This window comes from Mobula birostris, chromosome 7 (genome assembly GCF_030028105.1).
Source record: "Mobula birostris isolate sMobBir1 chromosome 7, sMobBir1.hap1, whole genome shotgun sequence".
Classification (NCBI taxonomy): Eukaryota; Metazoa; Chordata; class Chondrichthyes; order Myliobatiformes; family Myliobatidae; genus Mobula; species Mobula birostris.
Genome location: NC_092376.1, coordinates 79,058,185 through 79,077,501, shown reverse-complemented (window position 1 = coordinate 79,077,501; position 19,317 = coordinate 79,058,185). Strand labels below are relative to the sequence as shown.

The 19,317-nt window shown below is 39.9% G+C and overlaps 1 protein-coding gene across 1 annotated transcript in view; it reads right to left on the bottom strand.

The window, feature by feature from the left end:
* The window catches only part of LOC140200768 (protein diaphanous homolog 3-like), a 560,350-nt gene that overhangs the window by 222,863 nt on the left and 318,170 nt on the right, over positions 1 to 19,317 (bottom strand). Inside the window, exon 22 of the mRNA XM_072264370.1 lies at positions 13,125 to 13,254. Within this exon, the coding sequence (XP_072120471.1) occupies positions 13,125 to 13,254 (130 nt within the window). The remainder of the gene's footprint in view (positions 1 to 13,124; positions 13,255 to 19,317) is intronic.

Sequence of the window (19,317 nt, the reverse complement as noted above, 5' to 3'; positions counted from 1 at the left end):
GAGGACCGCCTCCCTTTTTCTACCAATGTCAATGCCTCCTCTCTTGTAGCTCTCCAACCCACGATTGGTGCGCCGGTTATATTGGTGTGCCAGTTGTAAGTGCAAAGCAAGCAGAGCAGGGGGATAACCACATAACCTTGTGGTCAATGTTCCCACTAAGGTGTGTGCATCTGCACGCGCTCATATTGTTTGCTACTAATGCACAAAGGAATTTAAACTGTGCACAAAAGGTTGTCACTCTCTACCTCGTTGGCATGTTAAGTATATTTTATTATCATACATAATCACATTTCCTTTTCTGGTTCCTGATGTGGATGGTGTTGATAACATGGAGCCTGCGATGATCTGTCTGCATATCTTAGAACTGGCTTATTTATACTGTTTTTATTGAAGAAATTATTCAGTGCATACATGTTGTCACTGTGCAAAAAACTGCAGAGCACAAGACTTTTGTGCACACTGATCATTACAAATTTGAGGGAACATTGCTTGCGGTGCACCTGTACTTATGGAGAATGTGGAGCAGATGCTGTTGCCAATCTGAACTGACTGGAGTCTGCAACTGAGGAAATTGAGGATCCAGTTGCACAAGGGGGTGTTGAGGCCGAGATCATGGAGCTTATCGATTAGACACGAGGGGCTGATAGTACTGATTGCCAAACTGTCGTCAATAAAGAGCATCCTGATGTATGCATCATCACTGCCCAGATATTCCAGAGTTGAATGAAGTGCCAATGAAATGGCACCTGCTGTTGACTTGTTATGGTAGGAAAATTGGAAAGGATATAAATCGCTTCTCAGACATGAGTTGATATGTTTCATCACCAACCTCTCAAAGAACTTCATCACAGTGGAGGTAAGTGCTACTGGACGATAGTCATTGGGGCAGATTACTATGTCCTTCTTAGACCCTGGTATAATTGAAGCCTGCTTGAAATAGGTGGTGTAACTCAGTTGCCGAAGCAAGAGGTTAAAGATATGTGAACGCTTTAGCCAATTGATCACTACAGGTCTTTAGTACTCGGCCAGGTACCCCGTCTGGGTGATACTTGCTGTGGGTTCATCTTCTTCCTGAAGGATGCACTCACATTGGCCACAGAGACTAAAATCACAGGGTGGGGGGGGGGGTGCCGTAGAGTTCATGATGGAGATTCCTCCATGTTTTGACAGTCAAAGCAGTCATGAAAGGAATTGAGCTCATCTGGGAGCAAAACCTTGTTGTCCCCTGTTGCTTGGCCCAATACATCACAGGTAAATCCCTCCCAACCACCAGGCTCTTGAATAAAAGAGAATAACTACACTCAGTTGCCCCATCACTGAAATGTTCCTACAACCAATGATCTCATTCTAAGGACTCTTTATCTCATTATCTCATGTTCTCATTATATATTGCTATTTATTTATATTTGCACTTGCACAGTTTGTTGTATTCTACACTCTTGTTGATCTTTCACTGATCCCTTTATAGTTACTACTCTATAATTTGCTGAGTATGCCCACAAGAAAATGAATCTCAGAGTTGTATATGGTGGTATACATGTATTTTGATAATAAAATTGACTTTGAACTTTGGTTTTATTTTATAAGAGGTGATAGCATTTAAGCACAGCCACAACTGTTGAGCATCTTTCAGTAAGTCAAGTTTGATCCGGAATTGCTACTTCACATGTGAGATGGCATTCCAGAGGTTGTACCTGAACCTCTTGTATTTTGTTTGGTCACCAGACCTGAATGTCACTAATCTGACCTTCATCAGATTGTGGATCTCATGATTCATCCAGGGCTTCTGGTTCTGGAAGTTGTTGATAATAATAATACTATCAAGGGATGCCTACTCATTGGCAACAAGTTCATTAATGCTTGGGTTAGTTCCAGTATATCACTTGATTCTAACCTCACTTCAGCACAGTTCAAACATGGATGAACTAACTCAATTACAAAGGCAAAATGCTGTAGCTGCTCCAGTAACAAGATAGCGACCGAGTTGGGCATAAACAAAAATATCGAGAAGTCACTTTTAAAGCAAAAATACTACCACTGAGTGAAAGTCAAGTGTAAAAACAGCTGGAAGGCAAAAGTTTCAGCTCTCAAACACTGCCCAGTTTTTCAAGGCAGGGTACTTAGTCTAATTATCTTCAACAATGCCCTTCCTTTGAATTGTGTCAGCAATAAGGATCCTTGCTAATGATTACACTGTGTATAACTCTGCAGCCAACTCTGAAGCAATGAAACAATTCTGCTCTATGTGCAACAAGACTTGGGTTTATAAATGACAAGAAATATTTAAGTTACATAAGTGCCAGGCAATAGCCATCTCCAACAAAGATGTCTAACGCAGTCAGTTCAGATGGCAATAGCATTTCTTCCGCCGCTGCCCGTAAGGAGTTTATATGTTCTCCCCGTGACCATTGGGTTTCCTCTGGGCATCTGGTCTCCTCCTACAGTCCAAAGACGTACCAGTTGGTAGGTTAATTGGTCATGGTAAATTAAAATCGGGGGACTGCTGGGTGGCATGGCTTGAAGGGCTAGAAGGACTTACGTATGTCAATAAACAATTAACAATCACCATCAGCACAAGTGCACCACAATGGTGTGTGCTTAGCCCACTTCCCTAATCACTTTATACTTATCACTGTGAAGCTGAGCATGGATCCACTGCCATATTTAATTTTGCCAACAAGACCACTGTTTGTTGCGTCAAAAGTGGTGACAAATCAGCATATAGGAGGGAGATTAAAAATCTGGCTGAATGGCACCACAACAACCTCTCACTCAATATCAGCAAAACCAAAGCGCTCATTACTGACGACAGTAGGAAGAGACCAGAGGCCCATGATCCAATTCTCGTCAGAGGTAGACAGGGTCAAATTCCTCATCATTATCATTTCAGTCAATCTGTCCTGGGTCCCATGTATAGGAGCTGTTACAAAGAAGGCACGGCAGCACCTCTACTTTCTCAGAAGTTTGCAAAGATTCAGCATGTTATCTAAAAATGACAAACTTCTATAGATGCACGGTGGAGGGTATACGTACTGGTTGCATCACAGCCTGGTATGGAAACACCAATGCCCTTGAATGGAAAAGCCTACAAAAAGTAGTGTGGATACAGCCCAATCCATCATGAGTAACCCCGCCCCCCCCCCCCCCCCCACCACCATTGAGCACATGTACAAGGAAAGCAACATCCATCATCAAGGACACCCACCATCCAGGCCATGTTCTCTTCTCATTGTTGCCATCGGGAAGGTGGTACAAGAGCCTCAAATCCCATACCACCAGGTTCAGGAATAGTTATTACCCCTCAACCATCAGGTATTTGAACCAGAAAGGATAACTTCACTCATCTCAACACTGAACTGGTTTCACAAGCTATGGACTCACTTCTAAGAACTCTACAGCTCATGTTCTCGATATTTATTACTTATCAATTTATTAGTTTTTTTTCTCTTTTTTTGTATTTGCACAATTTGTTCTATTTTGGACATTGATGGCTTGTTCATCTTTGTTGTGTACAGTTTACTAAAATTCCTAACCTCTATCCAATTTTACTTAAAACACTTTGCATAGCATGTGCCAGCACAAAAAAAAATCAGTACCAAGAACCAAATCACGTTGAAAGAGCAACTGTCTTTCCACTTCTAGATTTTATTGATAATTGATTCTTACCCCATGAGACAAGTACAGCATTACTGGATATACAGTTTACATTGCAGTGCACAGTTCCCCCTGTTGATACGTGTGGATTAGTGCAATTTACAAAATTGTACAAAACTTGTTGGAACAAGTTTTATTAAAATTGTTGCCAAGGCTGAAAATATTTTGTTCAAATGGGTGGTTCTGAATGATTTAGATAATTCACAGAAATACCTATGTATCTGGCAAAATACAGCCTAATAACTTTTTGCCATCGTCTCCAAAGCGTTCTCGCTGACAGCAAAAACATTTGTATTCTTTTCATGACTGGCAGATCTATTAGGTGGACTAGTTCAAATGCCAGGAATTGATTTAATGGCAGTAAAAAAAAAAATCTGAACCTTGCAATGGTTCATAGAATGTTTACATTTTACAATATGACTGTTGGCCTTTGCCTGCCCCATTCCCCACTGCAGTTTCCCTGAACATCTGCCATCATGTCAGCACCATGAAGAGAACAGTAATTGTGAGATTAATCACTTCTGTTGCTTCAGTTTGACTGACTTGTTTGATAATATAGGCAACAAGACATCTGACTGGAACATTGGCAGTGTAGACTAAATAAACATATTAACACTGGCTGTCATGCAGAAGCTCAAGCAGTTTAAATGTGTATTAAATCAACAATCACTATGGAAGAAGCACAACTCAGATCACAGATCAAATAACATATTTTGCTATGATTAGTAATAGTTTTGGTTCATATTAAAATTAATTAGGAATGAAAAATAATTGAACAATGTGAATTTATACCAGTTCATGTGAGAGTCTAATTTGAGGCCTAACAATAAATATGTAGCCAATTGGACACAGTCAAATAGAAACATAGAAACATAGAAAATAGGTGCAGGAGTAGGCCATTCGGCCCTTCGAGCCTGCACCGCCATTCAGTATGATCATGGCTGATCATCCAACTCAGAACCCTGTACCAGCCTTCCCTCCATACCCCCTGATCCCTTTAGCCACAAGGGCCATATCTAACTCCCTCTTAAATATAGCCAATGAACTGGCCTCAACTGTTTCCTGTGGCAGAGAATTCCACAGATTCACCACTCTCTGAGTGAAGAAGTATTTCCTAATCTCAGTCCTAAAAGGCTTCCCCTTTATCCTCAAACTGTGACCCCTCGTTCTGGACTTCCCCAACATCGGGAACAATCTTCCTGCATCTAGCCTGTCCGATCCCTTTAGGATTTTATACGTTTCAATCAGATCCCCCCTCAATCTTCTAAATTCCAATGAGTATAAGCCTAGTTCATCCAGTCTTTCATCATATGAAAGTCCTGCCATCCCAGGAATCAATCTGGTGAACCTTCTTTGTATTCCCTCTATGGCAAAGATGTCTTTCCTCAGATTAGGGACAAAAACTGCACACAATACTCCAGGTGTGGTCTCACCAAGGCCTTGTACAACTGCAGTAGTACCTCCCTGCTCCTGTACTCGAATCCTCTTGCTATAAATGCCAGCATACCATTCGCCTTTTTCACCGCCTGCTGTACCTGCATGCCCACTTTCAATGACTGGTGTATAATGACACCCAGGTCTCGTTTCACCTCCCCTTTTCTTAATCGGCCACCATTCAGATAATAATCTGTTTTCTTGTTTTTGCCACCAAAGTGGATAACTTACATTTATCCACAGTAAATTGCATCTGCCATGAATTTGCCCACTCACCTAACCTATTCAAGTCACCCTGCATCCCCTTAGCATCCTCCTCACAGCTAACACTGCCGCCCAGCTTCGTGTCATCCGCAAACTTGGAGATGCTGCATTTAATTCCCTCATCCAAGTCATTAATATATATTGTAAACAACAGGGGTCCCAGCACTGAGCCTTGTGGTACCCCACTAGTCACTGCCTACCATTCTGAAAAGGTCCCGTTTATTCCCACTCTTTGCTTCCTGTCTGCCAACCAATTCTCTATCCACATCAATACCTTACCCCCAATACCATGTGCTTTAAGTTTGCACACTAATCTCCTGTGTGGGACCTGTCAAAAGCCTTTTGAAAATCCAAATATACCACATCCACTGGTTCTCCCCTATCCACTCTACTAGTTACATCCTCAAAAAATTGTATGAGATTCGTCAGACATGATTTTCCTTTCACAAATCCATGCTGACTTTGTCTGATGATTTCACCGGTTTCCAAGTGTGCTGTTATCACATCTTTGATAACTGACTCTAGCAGTTTCCCCACCACCTATGTTAGGCTAACCGGTCTATAATTCCCTGGTTTCTCTCTCCCTCCTTTTTTGAAAAGTGGGGTTACATTAGCCACCCTCCAATCCTCAGGAACTAGTCCAGAATCTAAAGAGTTTTGAAAAATTATCACTAATGCATCCACTATTTCTTGGGCTACTTCCTTAAGCACTCTGGGATGCAGACCATCTGGCCCTGGGGATTTATCTGCCTTTAATCCCTTCAATTTACCTAACACCACTTCCCTACTAACATGTATTTCCCTCAGTTCCTCCATCGCACTGGACCCTCTGTCCCCTACTATTTCTGGAAGATTATTTATGTCCTCCTTAGTGAAGACAGAACCAAAGTAATTATTCAATTGGTCTGCCATTTCCTTGCTCCCCATAAATCAATTCACATGTTTCTGTCTGTAGGGGACCTACATTTGTCTTAAGCAATCTTTTTCTTTTCACATATCTATAAAAGCTTTTACAGTCCATTTTTATGTTCCCTGCCAGTTTTCTCTCATAATCTTTTTTCCCCTTCCTAATTAAGCCCTTTGTCCTCCTCTGCTGAACTCTGAATTTCTCCCAGTCCTCAGGTGAGCCACTTTTTCTGGCTAATTTGTATGCTTCTTCTTTGGAATTGATACTATCCCTAATTTCACTTGTCAGCCACGGGTGCACTACCTTCCTTGATTTATTCTTTTGCCAAACTGGGATGAACAATTGTTGTAGTTCATCCATGCGATCTTTAAATGCTTGCCATTGCATATCCACCGTCAACCCTTTAAGTGTCATTTGCCAGTCTATCTTAGCTAATTCATGTCTCATAGCTTCAAAGTTACCCCTCTTTAAGTTCAGAACCTTTGTTTCTGAATTAACTATGTCACTCTCCATCTTAATGAAGAATTCCACCATATTATGGTCACTCTTACCCAAGGGGCCTCTCACGACAAGATTGCTAATTAACCCTTCCTCATTGCTCAATACCCAGTCTAGAATAGCCTGCTCTCTAGTTGGTTCCTCGACATGTTGGTTCAAAAAACCATCCCGCATACATTCCAAGAAATCCTCTTCCTCAGCACCCTTACCAATTTGGTTCACCCAATCTACATGTAGATTGAAGTCACTCATTATAACTGCTGTTCCTTTATTGCACACATTTCTAATTTCCTGTTTAATACCATCCCCAACCTCACTACCACTGTTAGGTGGCCTGTACACAACTCCCACCAGCGTTTTCTGCCCCTTATGTCATGCAGCTCTATCCATATCAATTCCACATCCTCCCGGCTTATATCCTTCCTTTCTATTGCGTTAATCTCCTCTCTAACCAGCAATGCCACCCCACCTCCTTTTCTTTCATGTCTATCCCTCCTGAATATTGAATATCCCTGAATGTTGAGCTCTCATCCTTGCTCACCCTGGAGCCATGTCTCTGTGATCCCAACTATATCATATTCATTAATAACAATCTGCACTTTTAATTCATCCATCTTGTTACGAATGCTCCTTGCATTGACACACAAAGCCTTCAGGCGCGCTTTTACAACTTTCTTAGCCCTTATACAATTATGTTGAAAAGTGGTCCTTTTTGATGCTTGCCCTGGATCTGTCGGCCTGCCACTTTTACTTTTCACCTTACTACTTTTTGCTTCTACCCTCATTTTACACCCCTCTGTCTCTCTGCACTGGCTCCCATCCCCCTGTTGTGAACTAACCTCCTCTCGCCTAGCCTCTTTAATTTGATTCCCACCCCCCAACCATTCTAGTTTAAAGTCACCTCAGTAGCCCTCGCTAATCTCCCTGCCAGGAAATTGGTCCCCCTAGGATTCAATACATACTGAGTACAAAATTTGAAGGGAGATTCTAATCTAACAAAAAGGAAGTTGATTGCTTAAGCATAGAGGTTAACACAGGGATGGTATTCCTTATGGAAAATGTAGATAGTCCTCTTCTAATAATGTTATTAGTACTTAACAGGGTTAGCCACAAGAACACTTGTCATAAGTGTAGCAAAAAAAAGTAGAAGAGCTCATCCAGTCAGGCAGCATCTCAGGGGGAAAAATACATCCCACATGTTGTGTTAGGAGTTCTTTCTCAGAACCTTTCTCCTTTCTCATATATGAAGTTTATCAACTTCAATAATTATTTCATGCATAATGTGTTAAAATAAAATTAACAATCAATTAACCACTTGAAACTATATTTCTGAGCTGGGAAATTTGCCTCCAGTCATATGTCTGGGCCTTTGCTTACATTTGTAGCATTGACTTCACTAGGATCCTGATGTCTTGTGTCACTGATCACACAGTGATGAAGCAAAACACTGCAAATAGCAGTTTGGTCAATAAAATACAAGACATTTTATTGCAATTCTGATCAATTTTAAGTTGAATAACAAAGTTACATGCAAATTGAGCAGGAAATGAGACAGGAAAAAAAATGACTGTGCATATTTGAACATTGTAGCCCAGACTCTGTGTGATTATGTGCAGAGGAAGAAATGCATTTTCCTTCAGTAAAGCAGAATATTGAATGACCTAGCAATATAATTCATTAAATAACAGCATAAAAGGTGATAGCTGAATGAAAGCAGTTGTGTCCTATAAAATACAGGAGCCAAAATATTGTGGTCTACTTATGCTTCCTCTTAGAAAGAGAATGTAATCCTTGCAATATAGCATTTTCTAAACTTTTACAAGTACTGTATTTGGTTATGGTAGAATTTTATTCAATTGTGAATTTGCCTGGGGTGCTGTCTGCAGCAAAAGGATATTACTGAAAAGCCATAAAGCACATATTCTCCAGTCAGCCAGTTTAAATTAATCAGGCTTTTATTGGAACTGAACATGTCTTAACTGCAATATTTTTGCTTGATTTTGGTCACAGACGCAAGATACATATGACTCTTATACTTACATTGGCAGAGAAGGTAAAAGGTGATTTCACATTATTTATTCATCAGAACTGGGAGAATGCACATAAAGACCATGCTGGTCACAGATGTAAGATACATATGACTCTAATACTTACATTGGCAGAAAAGATAAAGGTGATTTCACATGCTATGCCGTTTGGATGGCACAAGGAAGAATAGAAGATGGAAAAATTGAATGAAGCTTCAAAGAATGTAAAGTTAATGTTCCAGAATAAAACAGAAAACAAAGGGGCACTTATGAGGCAGAGAAAATGCAAAAAAAAACAAAACTGGAGTAAAACTGAAGCATAGAAGCAGGGAGTATCAATGATCAAGATGCTTCACAAATGGAAGGAAGGGAATGTTCTGATGACTTCAAAGGGGTGGAAGGGTACAAGAGATGGATGAGGAAGGCAGTGGATAGGAGGAAAGTGGGAAAAATAGGAAAAGAAAAGACAAAAGAGTAAGAGACCAGTGTGGAGGAAAGAAGAGGAGGGCAGGAGTAGTAGTGAGGTGGAGAATGGGAGGGGGAAAACGGAAAGATGACAAGCAAAAAAAAGGGGAGAAATTAGAGAGGAAGAAAGAATAGAGAAAGAGGACAAAAAGGACTAAAGGTCTAGAGGAAAGAGATAAAGAATAGCAAAGAGAAAAAGGGGAAGGCAAAGTTGTAAAGTGGAAATCAGCAACAGAAGGCAAAGGAGGAATGAGGTGAAGGAAAATGTACTCAGGGGAGAGGGCCAAGAAGTTATGGTTCTGGGAAAGAGGTTGCAAGGGCAAGTCAGTGAATGCTGAGAGATGTGACCCACTGATTAAATGGATGATGAGGGAATAAAAAAGAAAAAAAGACTGAGTACAGGAAAGGAAAAGAGAAAGCTGGGAGAAAAGGTCAGGAGGAGGAAAGAAGGTGGGGTAGAGGAGAGGAAGCAGGAGTGAAGGTAGGGAAGATGACTTTTGAAATAAGCATTGAGCTACAGGAGTAGCTGCCAGTGGAACCTCAATCATAGAATTGTGATATTCTACTAAAACAAGGAGGTGACAAACTCAAGAAAATGCCTGTAATGACCCCAGTTTTGTTTCTCTACCACAAACTACCTGCTCTTTCCTGTCTCATTCACTTTCACATCCAGTAAAATTGTAAAAAGTTCTTTACCAGTACCGTTAGGTTAATTGAGTTTGCCCATATTGTGATGAAGATCTCAACCTTTGGCAGGGTTCTCCACACGTTCCTGCTCCACCATAAACCTGCATGATAGGACTACACTAACTTGGTTGCCTACATATCTAACTGACTGTGGCACTGCATCCTAACACACTATTTGTTCACTCACCACCTGCGCTTGCTGACTTTTGCTGGCCCTCAGTTAACTTTTAGTTCTGGTTTTCCCTATTACTATAATAGCTCTCAGCCGTTTACCTTTCTATAGCCCCCAATTCTGGGGCTCACTATCTCTGAATTTAATTATACTGTAAGACTACAAGACATAGGAACAGATTTAGGTCATTTGGCCCATTCAGTCTGCTCTGCCATTCCATCATGGCTGATTTATTATCTCTTTCCACCCCATTCTCCTGCCTCCACCTCACAATCTTTGTTGCACTTTCTAATCAAGAACCTACCAACCTCTGCTTTAAATATACCCAGTGACATGGCCTCCACACCCATATGTAGCAAAGACATCCCTCTAGTCTGAGTCTGTGCTTTCTGATCCTCAACTCCACCACTATAGAAAACATCCTTTCCACATCCAATGCCATTCAATATTCAATAGGTTTCATTGAGATACCCCCCACCCCCTTCTTCTAACTCCAGTAAGTACAGTCCCAGAGCCATCAAAAGTGTTATATGTTAACCTTTTAATTCCCGAAATCATTCTTGTGAATCTCCTTTGGACTCTCTCCAATGCCAGCACATCTTTTCTTAGATTAGGGGCCCAAAACCGCTCACAATACTCCAAATCCATTCTGAGCAATGCCTTATAAAGCCTCAGCATTACATCCTTGCTTTTATATTCTAGTTCTCGCAAAATGAATACGAACATTATATTTGCTTTCCTTACCACCAATTCAACCTGCAAGTTAACGTTTAGGGAATCTTGCACGAGGACTCCCAAATCGCTCTGCAACTCTGATTTCTAAATTTTCTTCCCATTTAGAAAACTTTTATTCCTTCTACCAAAATGCATATATACTTCTCTACACTCTATTCCATCTGCTACTTCTTTGCCCATTCTCCTAATCTAAGTCTTTCTGCAAACTCCCTGCTTCCTTATCACTACCTGCTCCTCCACTGATTTTCGTAAATCTGCAAACTTGGGCACAAAACCATCAATTCTGTCAGCCAAATCATTATGTGAAAAGAAGCTATCCCAACACTGCTCCTGCAGAACACCATTAGTCACTGGCAGCCAATCAGAAAAGGCCTATTTTATTCCCATTCTCCTGCCAGTCATCAAAACTTCTATCAATGCTAGTATCCTTCCCTGTAATACCATGGGCTCTTACCTTGATTAGTAGCCTCATGTGTGGTATTTTGTCAAAAGCCTTCTGAAAATCCAAGTAAACAACATTATTTATAATAATCTGTCCAGAGACAACACCCTAACCTCTGGAATTCTCTCCCATATTTCCCCAAATCCCTTTCCTCCTTTAAAACACTCCTTAAAATCTAAACACAAAGAAATCTGCAGATACTGGAAATCCAAAGCAATACACACAAAATACTGAAGGAAGTCAGCAGGTCAGGCAGTATTGATGGAGAGGAATACATAGTTGACATTTCGGGCCAAGACTCTTCATCAGGACTGGAAAGGAAGAGGGAAGAAGCCAGAACGAGGAGAAGGGGAGATGGGATGGAGTACAAGCTGTCAGTTGATAGGTGAAACCAGATGAGGGGGAAGATGGGTGGGGGAGGGGGGAGAGGTGATGAAGGGAGAAGCATGGAGGTGATAAGTGGAAGACATAAAAGACTGAAAAAGGTGTCTGATGGAAGAGTAGACCATGAGTGGACCTTAAAATCTAACTTTTTGGGCAAACCTTTCTTCTGGTGTCCTAACTGTTTCCCATTATAAGGAGTTAAACATTTTTTGAGAACCTTCCTATGGCACTTTTTTGATATGCTGAAGGCACTAAGTTAACAGAGGTGGTTTTTGTTCAATACAGATATCCTTACCAATATGCTTAAATTTCTTTGGCAATTCTAAATACCTTATGTAAGAATGGAGAACGGTACTTGGCTCAGTAGTGGGAAAGTCACTTAACAATGGGTGGCATGATAATCTACTCACAGCACAGCATTGTGTCTCTTAGAGCTGCTGTAAGTGGATTATCATATGACCTATTATTAGATGACCTTCCTTCTACTAAGTTAATGTGCTTGTAAACTAGTGTTAAAACATCTTTTTGCAGTTTCAACAGAACAAATGTGAAATACTGGGTAGGAAATCTTATTAAACTCCAGGTATAAATTGGAAACCCTGTGATCTATACATCCTGCTAATTTGTGAGAACCTCATACCACCAAGATTGTATTCTACTCGTGACATATAAAATAAATTAAAGAGTAGAGGTAAATTTGTACTTAAAGGCAGTACCCTTTGGGAAATGAAAATTGTCCAGGCTCTGGGGTATCATTCCTTCTACCTATGGAGGACAGGAAGAAGAGCTCTTTTACAAAGCAAGATCCCTCTGTATTGTAAGATGCCATGAGATTCAAATGAAGTCATTGGACTTGAATGGAACCAGATGAAAATTAAGAGATCTGTGCACAATTTTTTTGTTAAAATCATAAAAACTGACATTTTGTAATGTAGTTGTTGAAAGTGGATGTGCAATTGTCTCATAACCTGAATTTGACGTCATGATAAACAGAAAGTGATTTTATAATTCGAAACATTTGAGGATACTTTCCTGCTTGGTTCTCTCCCTTGTTTTCATTAATTATTTCTTTCAGACTGGCTAATTATTTGTTCATATTAGCAATTATTAAAATGAGAAATAACATTAAGCACTTTGTTTTGTGTTGTTTCAACAGTATAAATTTATATAACTATTATTATTGATACACCTGAATGACTTGTAATGGGGAATAAGCATTACAACCACCAAAGTACTTAGCATTTTTCAATTTCACTGCACCCAGCTCACTATTTAGCAATGCCAGTCTACATAAATCAATATAATCTCATTCTTCAAACAAACCTGTACATAATTATAAATATTTAACAACCATCCACTACTTTGATTATTTAAAACATAACATTTGAAATGCATGCTCCATCTTTAGTTGATAATGTTCTTTGTAGCATTAGAATGTCAAATATAAATATGTACCTTTTGCAGCCTTGTCCACATTTTGCAGATCATCTGTAAACTTCAAAACATCTGGATACTTCTCCTCACAAACTTGTGCTAGGAAATGCAGAAATGTGATTTTCTGGTCTGTTGATTTGGTATCATTCAGCTGAAAATCATAAAAAGCAAAGTATTTTTTGATTTAAGAATACTTCCATCATGTGGTATTTTATTGTAATAAATCATTTTCAATGCACTAGCGTTTTTATGCTTACAGACCCCAACTGCATTTGAAAAAGGAAGATAAGCTCTGATACAAAATTTTGCATTAATTTGCAAGGTGTAGTTTAAATTTTCACCTCCATAGCTCTTCCTATGAGGGTGAGATTTTTTTAAGATCAGAATCATTGCTGTATATTTCCAGCTTTATTGACTTAGCAATTATTAGAATGAAAAATAATGTTGAACACGTTTTTTGTTGTTTCGATAGTATAAATTTATATAATAACTATTATTTAACTCATATAACACACAAAATCCTAGATTTCTATGGAAGGAAATGGACAGTCAATGTATGGATTAGATGCTGCCTGACCTGCTGAGTTCCTCCGGCATTTTGTGTGTGCTCCAGATTTCCAGCATCTGCATTCTTTCTTAGTTCTCTATTTAACAAATTCAATTGTTGCTACACAGTGGATTCCAGTTAATTAGGACACATCAAGTCCAATACATTTTAGTCCAAGTAAGTGTCTGCCCCAATGAGCCAAAGTTTTATAGAAATAGTTAAAAAGGGATAAAAACAACAAACTGATTAACATAACAACAGGAATTCTGCAGATGCTGGAAATTCAAGCAACACACATCAAAGTTGCTGGTAAACGCAGCAGGCCAGGCAGCATCTATTGGAAGAGTTTTAGTCGACGTTTCAGGCCGAGACCCTTCATCAGGACTGATTAACAAATTATGTACTATATTTAAATGAAATACAGAACAAATTAGAACATTACCAATACTACTGCAGTAATATAAAACTGTGTATTAGGTCCTAATACTTATCGACAGAGGAATTCATCTGTTTTGCATCTTTTGACTGTAAAGTTGGATCTTAACAGTGATTAAATGCCTAAGAGACACAGATCAGCTGTGAATTAGGAACTCTTGATTTCTGGGATGCAGTCTCAAATCCTCTGTGGCTTCCCATCTTAAAATCAAATAGAAACTGACCTTATGGTCCCTGAAAAATGCACTGCAGCTTTTCTTCATGACTTTCTACTCTAAGTCCTTTGTCCTGTTTACTTCACAAATCCTTTCATCTTAAGTAACTCATTGTAGTTTATTGACTTGATTCAGCATCAGTAGCCAGTGCTTTGCAAGATTTAACCACCTTCCACTTAAAGATCTTCTTTCCCTCAGACTGATTATTCCATGTGCTCAAACGCGTGTAGACCGGTAGAAGCAAATCATTCTCTAGTTACCTGATCATCACACTTCACAAACAAGAGAAGATCTCAGATGCTGGAAATCCAAGCCACACACACAAAATTCTGGAGAAACTCAGCAAGCCAGGCAGCATCTTTGAGAGGAATAAACAGCTGACATTTTGGGCTGAGACCCTTCATCAGGACTGGATAAAAAAAGATGGGGAGTCAGAGTTAGGTGGTGGGAGAGGGGAGGGAGAGAGAAACACAAAGCAACAGGTGAAATGTGGGGGGAGAAGTAAAGAGCTGGGAATTGGATTGGTAAAAGAGATATAGGGCTAGAGAAGGGGGAATCTGATAGGAGAAGAGAGAAGGCCATGGAAGAAAGAAAAAGGGAAGGAGCACCAGAGGGAGGTGATAGGCAGATAAGAAGATAAGGTGAAAGAGGGAAATGAGAATAGGGAATGGTGAAGGAGAGGTGGGGGGGGCATTATTGAAATGTGCACGCCATCAGGCTCGAGGCTACTCAGGCGGAATGCAGGGTGTTGCTCCTCCAATACATCTTATATTGCTCCCCTTCCTCCACATTCTAACTCTGACTCCTCATCTTGTTTTCTCCAGTCCTGATGAAGAGTCTTAGCCTTCAATGTTGACTCTTGGCCCAAAATGTCGACTATACTCTTTTCCATAGATGCTGCCTGGCCTGCTGAGTTCCTCTAGCACTTTCTGTGTGTTGATCATAACATTTCATCACTTTTAAGAACTCTATCAGATCATCCCCTTGACGCTTATTATGTTCAGTGCTAAAAATATAATTAAAAAGGTACTAAATTATTCAAAGAGCCCCTTAAGGTTGTGACTGTGGGATATTGATGTCATAGTGGAATTCTCCTGAACTTCTGCATGGACACACTTGATCTCTAGGTACGTGGACAGCTCAGAGTGAATTATGTGAGAAAGTCTATCCAATTTATAGATTCAGATGAGTCAAATGAATAACTTAATTTACAAGCATATGCTCAACCTGCTTTATGATGCTATATTCAAAGTACCCTGCTGTGCCAGCACAGCCCAAGGAAGAAACAGGAAAATCTTCCCATGCTACTGAAATAAAATATGTCCACAGAGATTGAATTGTAGATTGGCAGATAGACTACAAGATAAATAATTTTCCACTGTAACATATTCCACCTCTTTCAGATGAAATATTAAACTGATAGATCGTTTCTTTTCAAAAGGATATTAAAAGGATCATTGGAAAAACAAGACATTTTCTCTCCTCTTGCTTCCATTAATAAGCTATTCCAATTTATTTTATGCACTGAGGTAAAGATTAATCACAACAAAATAATCCTTATTACCAAATCTAACCAAAAACTCTGAACTTTCTACTAATCAATAACATCATGCCTTGAAAGAACACGGTTGTATCACTAAAGAACTGTGCTCTTTCAAGGCATGAACAGTTGAGTCATTTGACTGCCTTAGTGTGCCCAAGCCTTCAGAGACATTGCTTGTTAAAGACTGAGGCAGGACTATGTGCACATGTAGACTGTGGGGCGAGGTCTTTGCATGCCTGTATTTTCCTTTCCTTTTTCCATGGAATCTCATGTCGTGCACCTGCAAGATCCGGCCTGAAGCTCCCCCTGAAACGTACTGCCAGCATGATTATCACTGAGATACCTCTTGCAAATAGTTTGCAGGTGTCCAATTTAGATCATGTGGTGATAACAAATATTTTTCAGCATGCGTAAGCAGCCTCGAGGAAGCCCTGCGGTAGTGTGTGAGGTTTCCCATTTCAGTAGGAGTAGCCTTTCAAATGGTGTTTCAATAGAACATGCAATATTATGGAAACATACTTGTTCTCTGTTGACTGCCAAACAACAGTTATTACTTGCAGGTCGATAGTTCAGGTTATGTTGGAAATGAGAGAACTATAGACACAAGTAAAGTGACATGATAATTGTGCAATGGTCTGAACCTGGCAATGTGTGCACTGCAATTTAAAGCAGCTGGTTAACATTTTGGAGTGGTACAATATAAGCTGCATATGAGACACTCATCAATCAAAGTGTTTCCCATCATGTAATGTTGGAAAAACACAACGTTTTTAAAATCAGATTTTCTAAGCAACTATCATTTGCAACAGACAAGACCATGTGGAATGCTGTGAGACATATAATTGGATGGATGATCAGTAAATTCAGATTTTAGTTCTTACTAAAATACCAAATAAAATCTAATCTTTATTTGGTTGGGTTTTTAAAAATTGTTGTTTAGTGGAAAAAAAAGCACGGGCTGTAATATCGGCATTGTCACTTAATTCACCGTGATTTTTGTGAGTAGATGGCTTAGCATGCGATAAAGTAAGGAATTCTTTCTCTGTATTCTGGGAACAGAATGTTGCACGTTTTAGTATGCTATGTTCATCTTAAGATTATATATTTAAAGAAACATATTTGTACTAAACATATTTGAGAAATGGTTCCCCAAAAGTTCATGATGTAGTCAATCAGGGATATAAGATTCTTACAAGTAGAAATTCCAGAACAATCTGTACTAGATGAATGTTGCAGCAGGATGCTAATGATCACAACAGATTCAAACTTTAGTAGCACCTGAGGCTGAAGACAGAAAGGGAATTGTGTACCTTTATAGATAAATGTGTGCCAAACCGCTCAAGAAGGGGAGAGGTTATCAAATAAGGTACATGGTTCACCTACTACATGTGGTGCAATTTGTGATGTTTATTCATTTTTTCAGGACTTGGATGTTACTGGCAATGCCAGCCCTTATTGCTCATCTTTAATTGTCCTTGTGTTCTTGAAGAGCTGCTGATGAGGGTGTACTAGGATTAAAAGTCCAGTGACGAAAGCTGGGCCACATATTTCCAATTAATATGGCGTGCACCTTGGATGGAAACCTGCAGGTGATAACGCACCCTTGCGTCTGTTGCTCTGGACCTTTTTTTGATGGCAGAGTTTGCAGACTTGGGAAGTGCTGTCTTAACAGTCTAACTGAGTAACTTTGGTGCATTCTGTGAATTGAATACACTGCAGGTACTGTGCAACAATTGTAAAAGGAAGGAATATGTTGGTTTGACGCTAGGATGCTAGTCAAACAGGTTGTTTTGTCTTGGTTAGTATCAAATCTCTTCACAGCTACTAGTGCTGTATTCATCCAGGCAGATAGAGATAATTCCATGGTATTCTTGACTTGTTGTATCCAGAGAGCCGTGCCTGTCACGGCTCAGCACTGCCCTCTACCTGGTTGGAAGGCAGTCAACATTTCATCCCTCCCAACTAACCAATGCACACTTAACCATTGGCCACTTTAATTGGATTAACCCGTCTAGCACCAAGCCGTTTGCCCCCCAGTGAATCACCTGGGCTGGACCCTCCGGCCCCTGACCTACAAAGGGTGCTACATGTGCTTGTCTCGCTCTCTTTTTTGCCATCCTTGAGGGACCACCCTGCTTCACTCCAGGCTGAAGACTGCAGAACAGCGCTGGAGACACGTGGTGAGCTGTGCATTGAATAGGGTTTTGGGAGCGTTTATTGTTGTTCCTGTAGCAGAGAGCCGTGCCTGCCCATAGCCAAGGGGTGGCAGGTATTGTAGTTACTTTTCCCTTGCTTGTATATGTACCTGTACTCTGTCCCCACACCATTTTCCTGCGTATTGTACTGCTGACCCGACTTTTCCCACGCTCGTCTATTCTAAGCGCGTTTGTGCGAATATTATAGCTGCTTGTGTTGTCCCCAAGCTTTGCTCCCCTTGTAAATAAATTCTTTATTGTTAAAACTGTGTGTCCAGAATCCTTGCCTTTGAGACCCAAAGAATCTGTCTCATTTCCATCACAATACTTGTGCCAAGCAGATAGATATCATCAGCTGAGTCACTCTTTGCAGGATACCCAGCTTCTGATCAGCTCTTGCCACCACAATTTTTATGCAGCTGCTTAATGGCGAGACTAACAATATAATGGCGGGAGACTCAACAATGACAATGGCATTGAATGTTAGGAATTGATAGATTTTCTCTTTTAGGAAAACATGTGTGGCATTAATGTTACTTGTCATTTATTAATCTACACTTGAATGTTGTCCAGCTCATGTTACATGCAGGCACAGGCTGCTTCACCCACAGAAGAACTGGGAATGAAATTGAACTCTGCGCACTTAGCAGTCGGTATCCCCACTTTTGACATTGTGATGAAAGGAATGTCATCATGAAGCAGTGAAAGGTGGTTGGGTGGAGGACGCTATCCTGAGGAAGCCCTGCCATAATGTGTGTTGCGATGATTGTTAAAAACTGAAGATAATCTGGCAATGTAGGAAAACTGACATATAAAACAGAATTTTCTAGATGCACTCACTGTAGAGATGATCTTTCTTTAGAAATACTAAAATCATGAAAATTTGCCTCAATTCTTTTTAAAAATAGAAAGTGACATAGAAGAAACTCATACAATGTGAATTATGAATTACTACAATGATAAACATTTACATTATTCTACTGTCAGCTTCATAAAAAAGCCATCTCATATTTAACCATGTGTAGATTCTGTATGTCACACTGTGCACCAAATTCAGTGTAGAAAGTTAAATCCAGTGAAGAGTGATACAGGACTTCCGCCTGCTGCTTAATGGAGTAACACACAATGTCTGTGGCTGCGTTCAATTCTTCCTTTTCTCCAGTTTAAACTCTGAATTTTTAACTTTTATTTGTCAGATCTTACAGGGAAATAGTTATCATTATTTCATAATCTTTAAGGAGTGGAAAGCAACTTTCTGAATCCAGCAATGGAAAGGGAA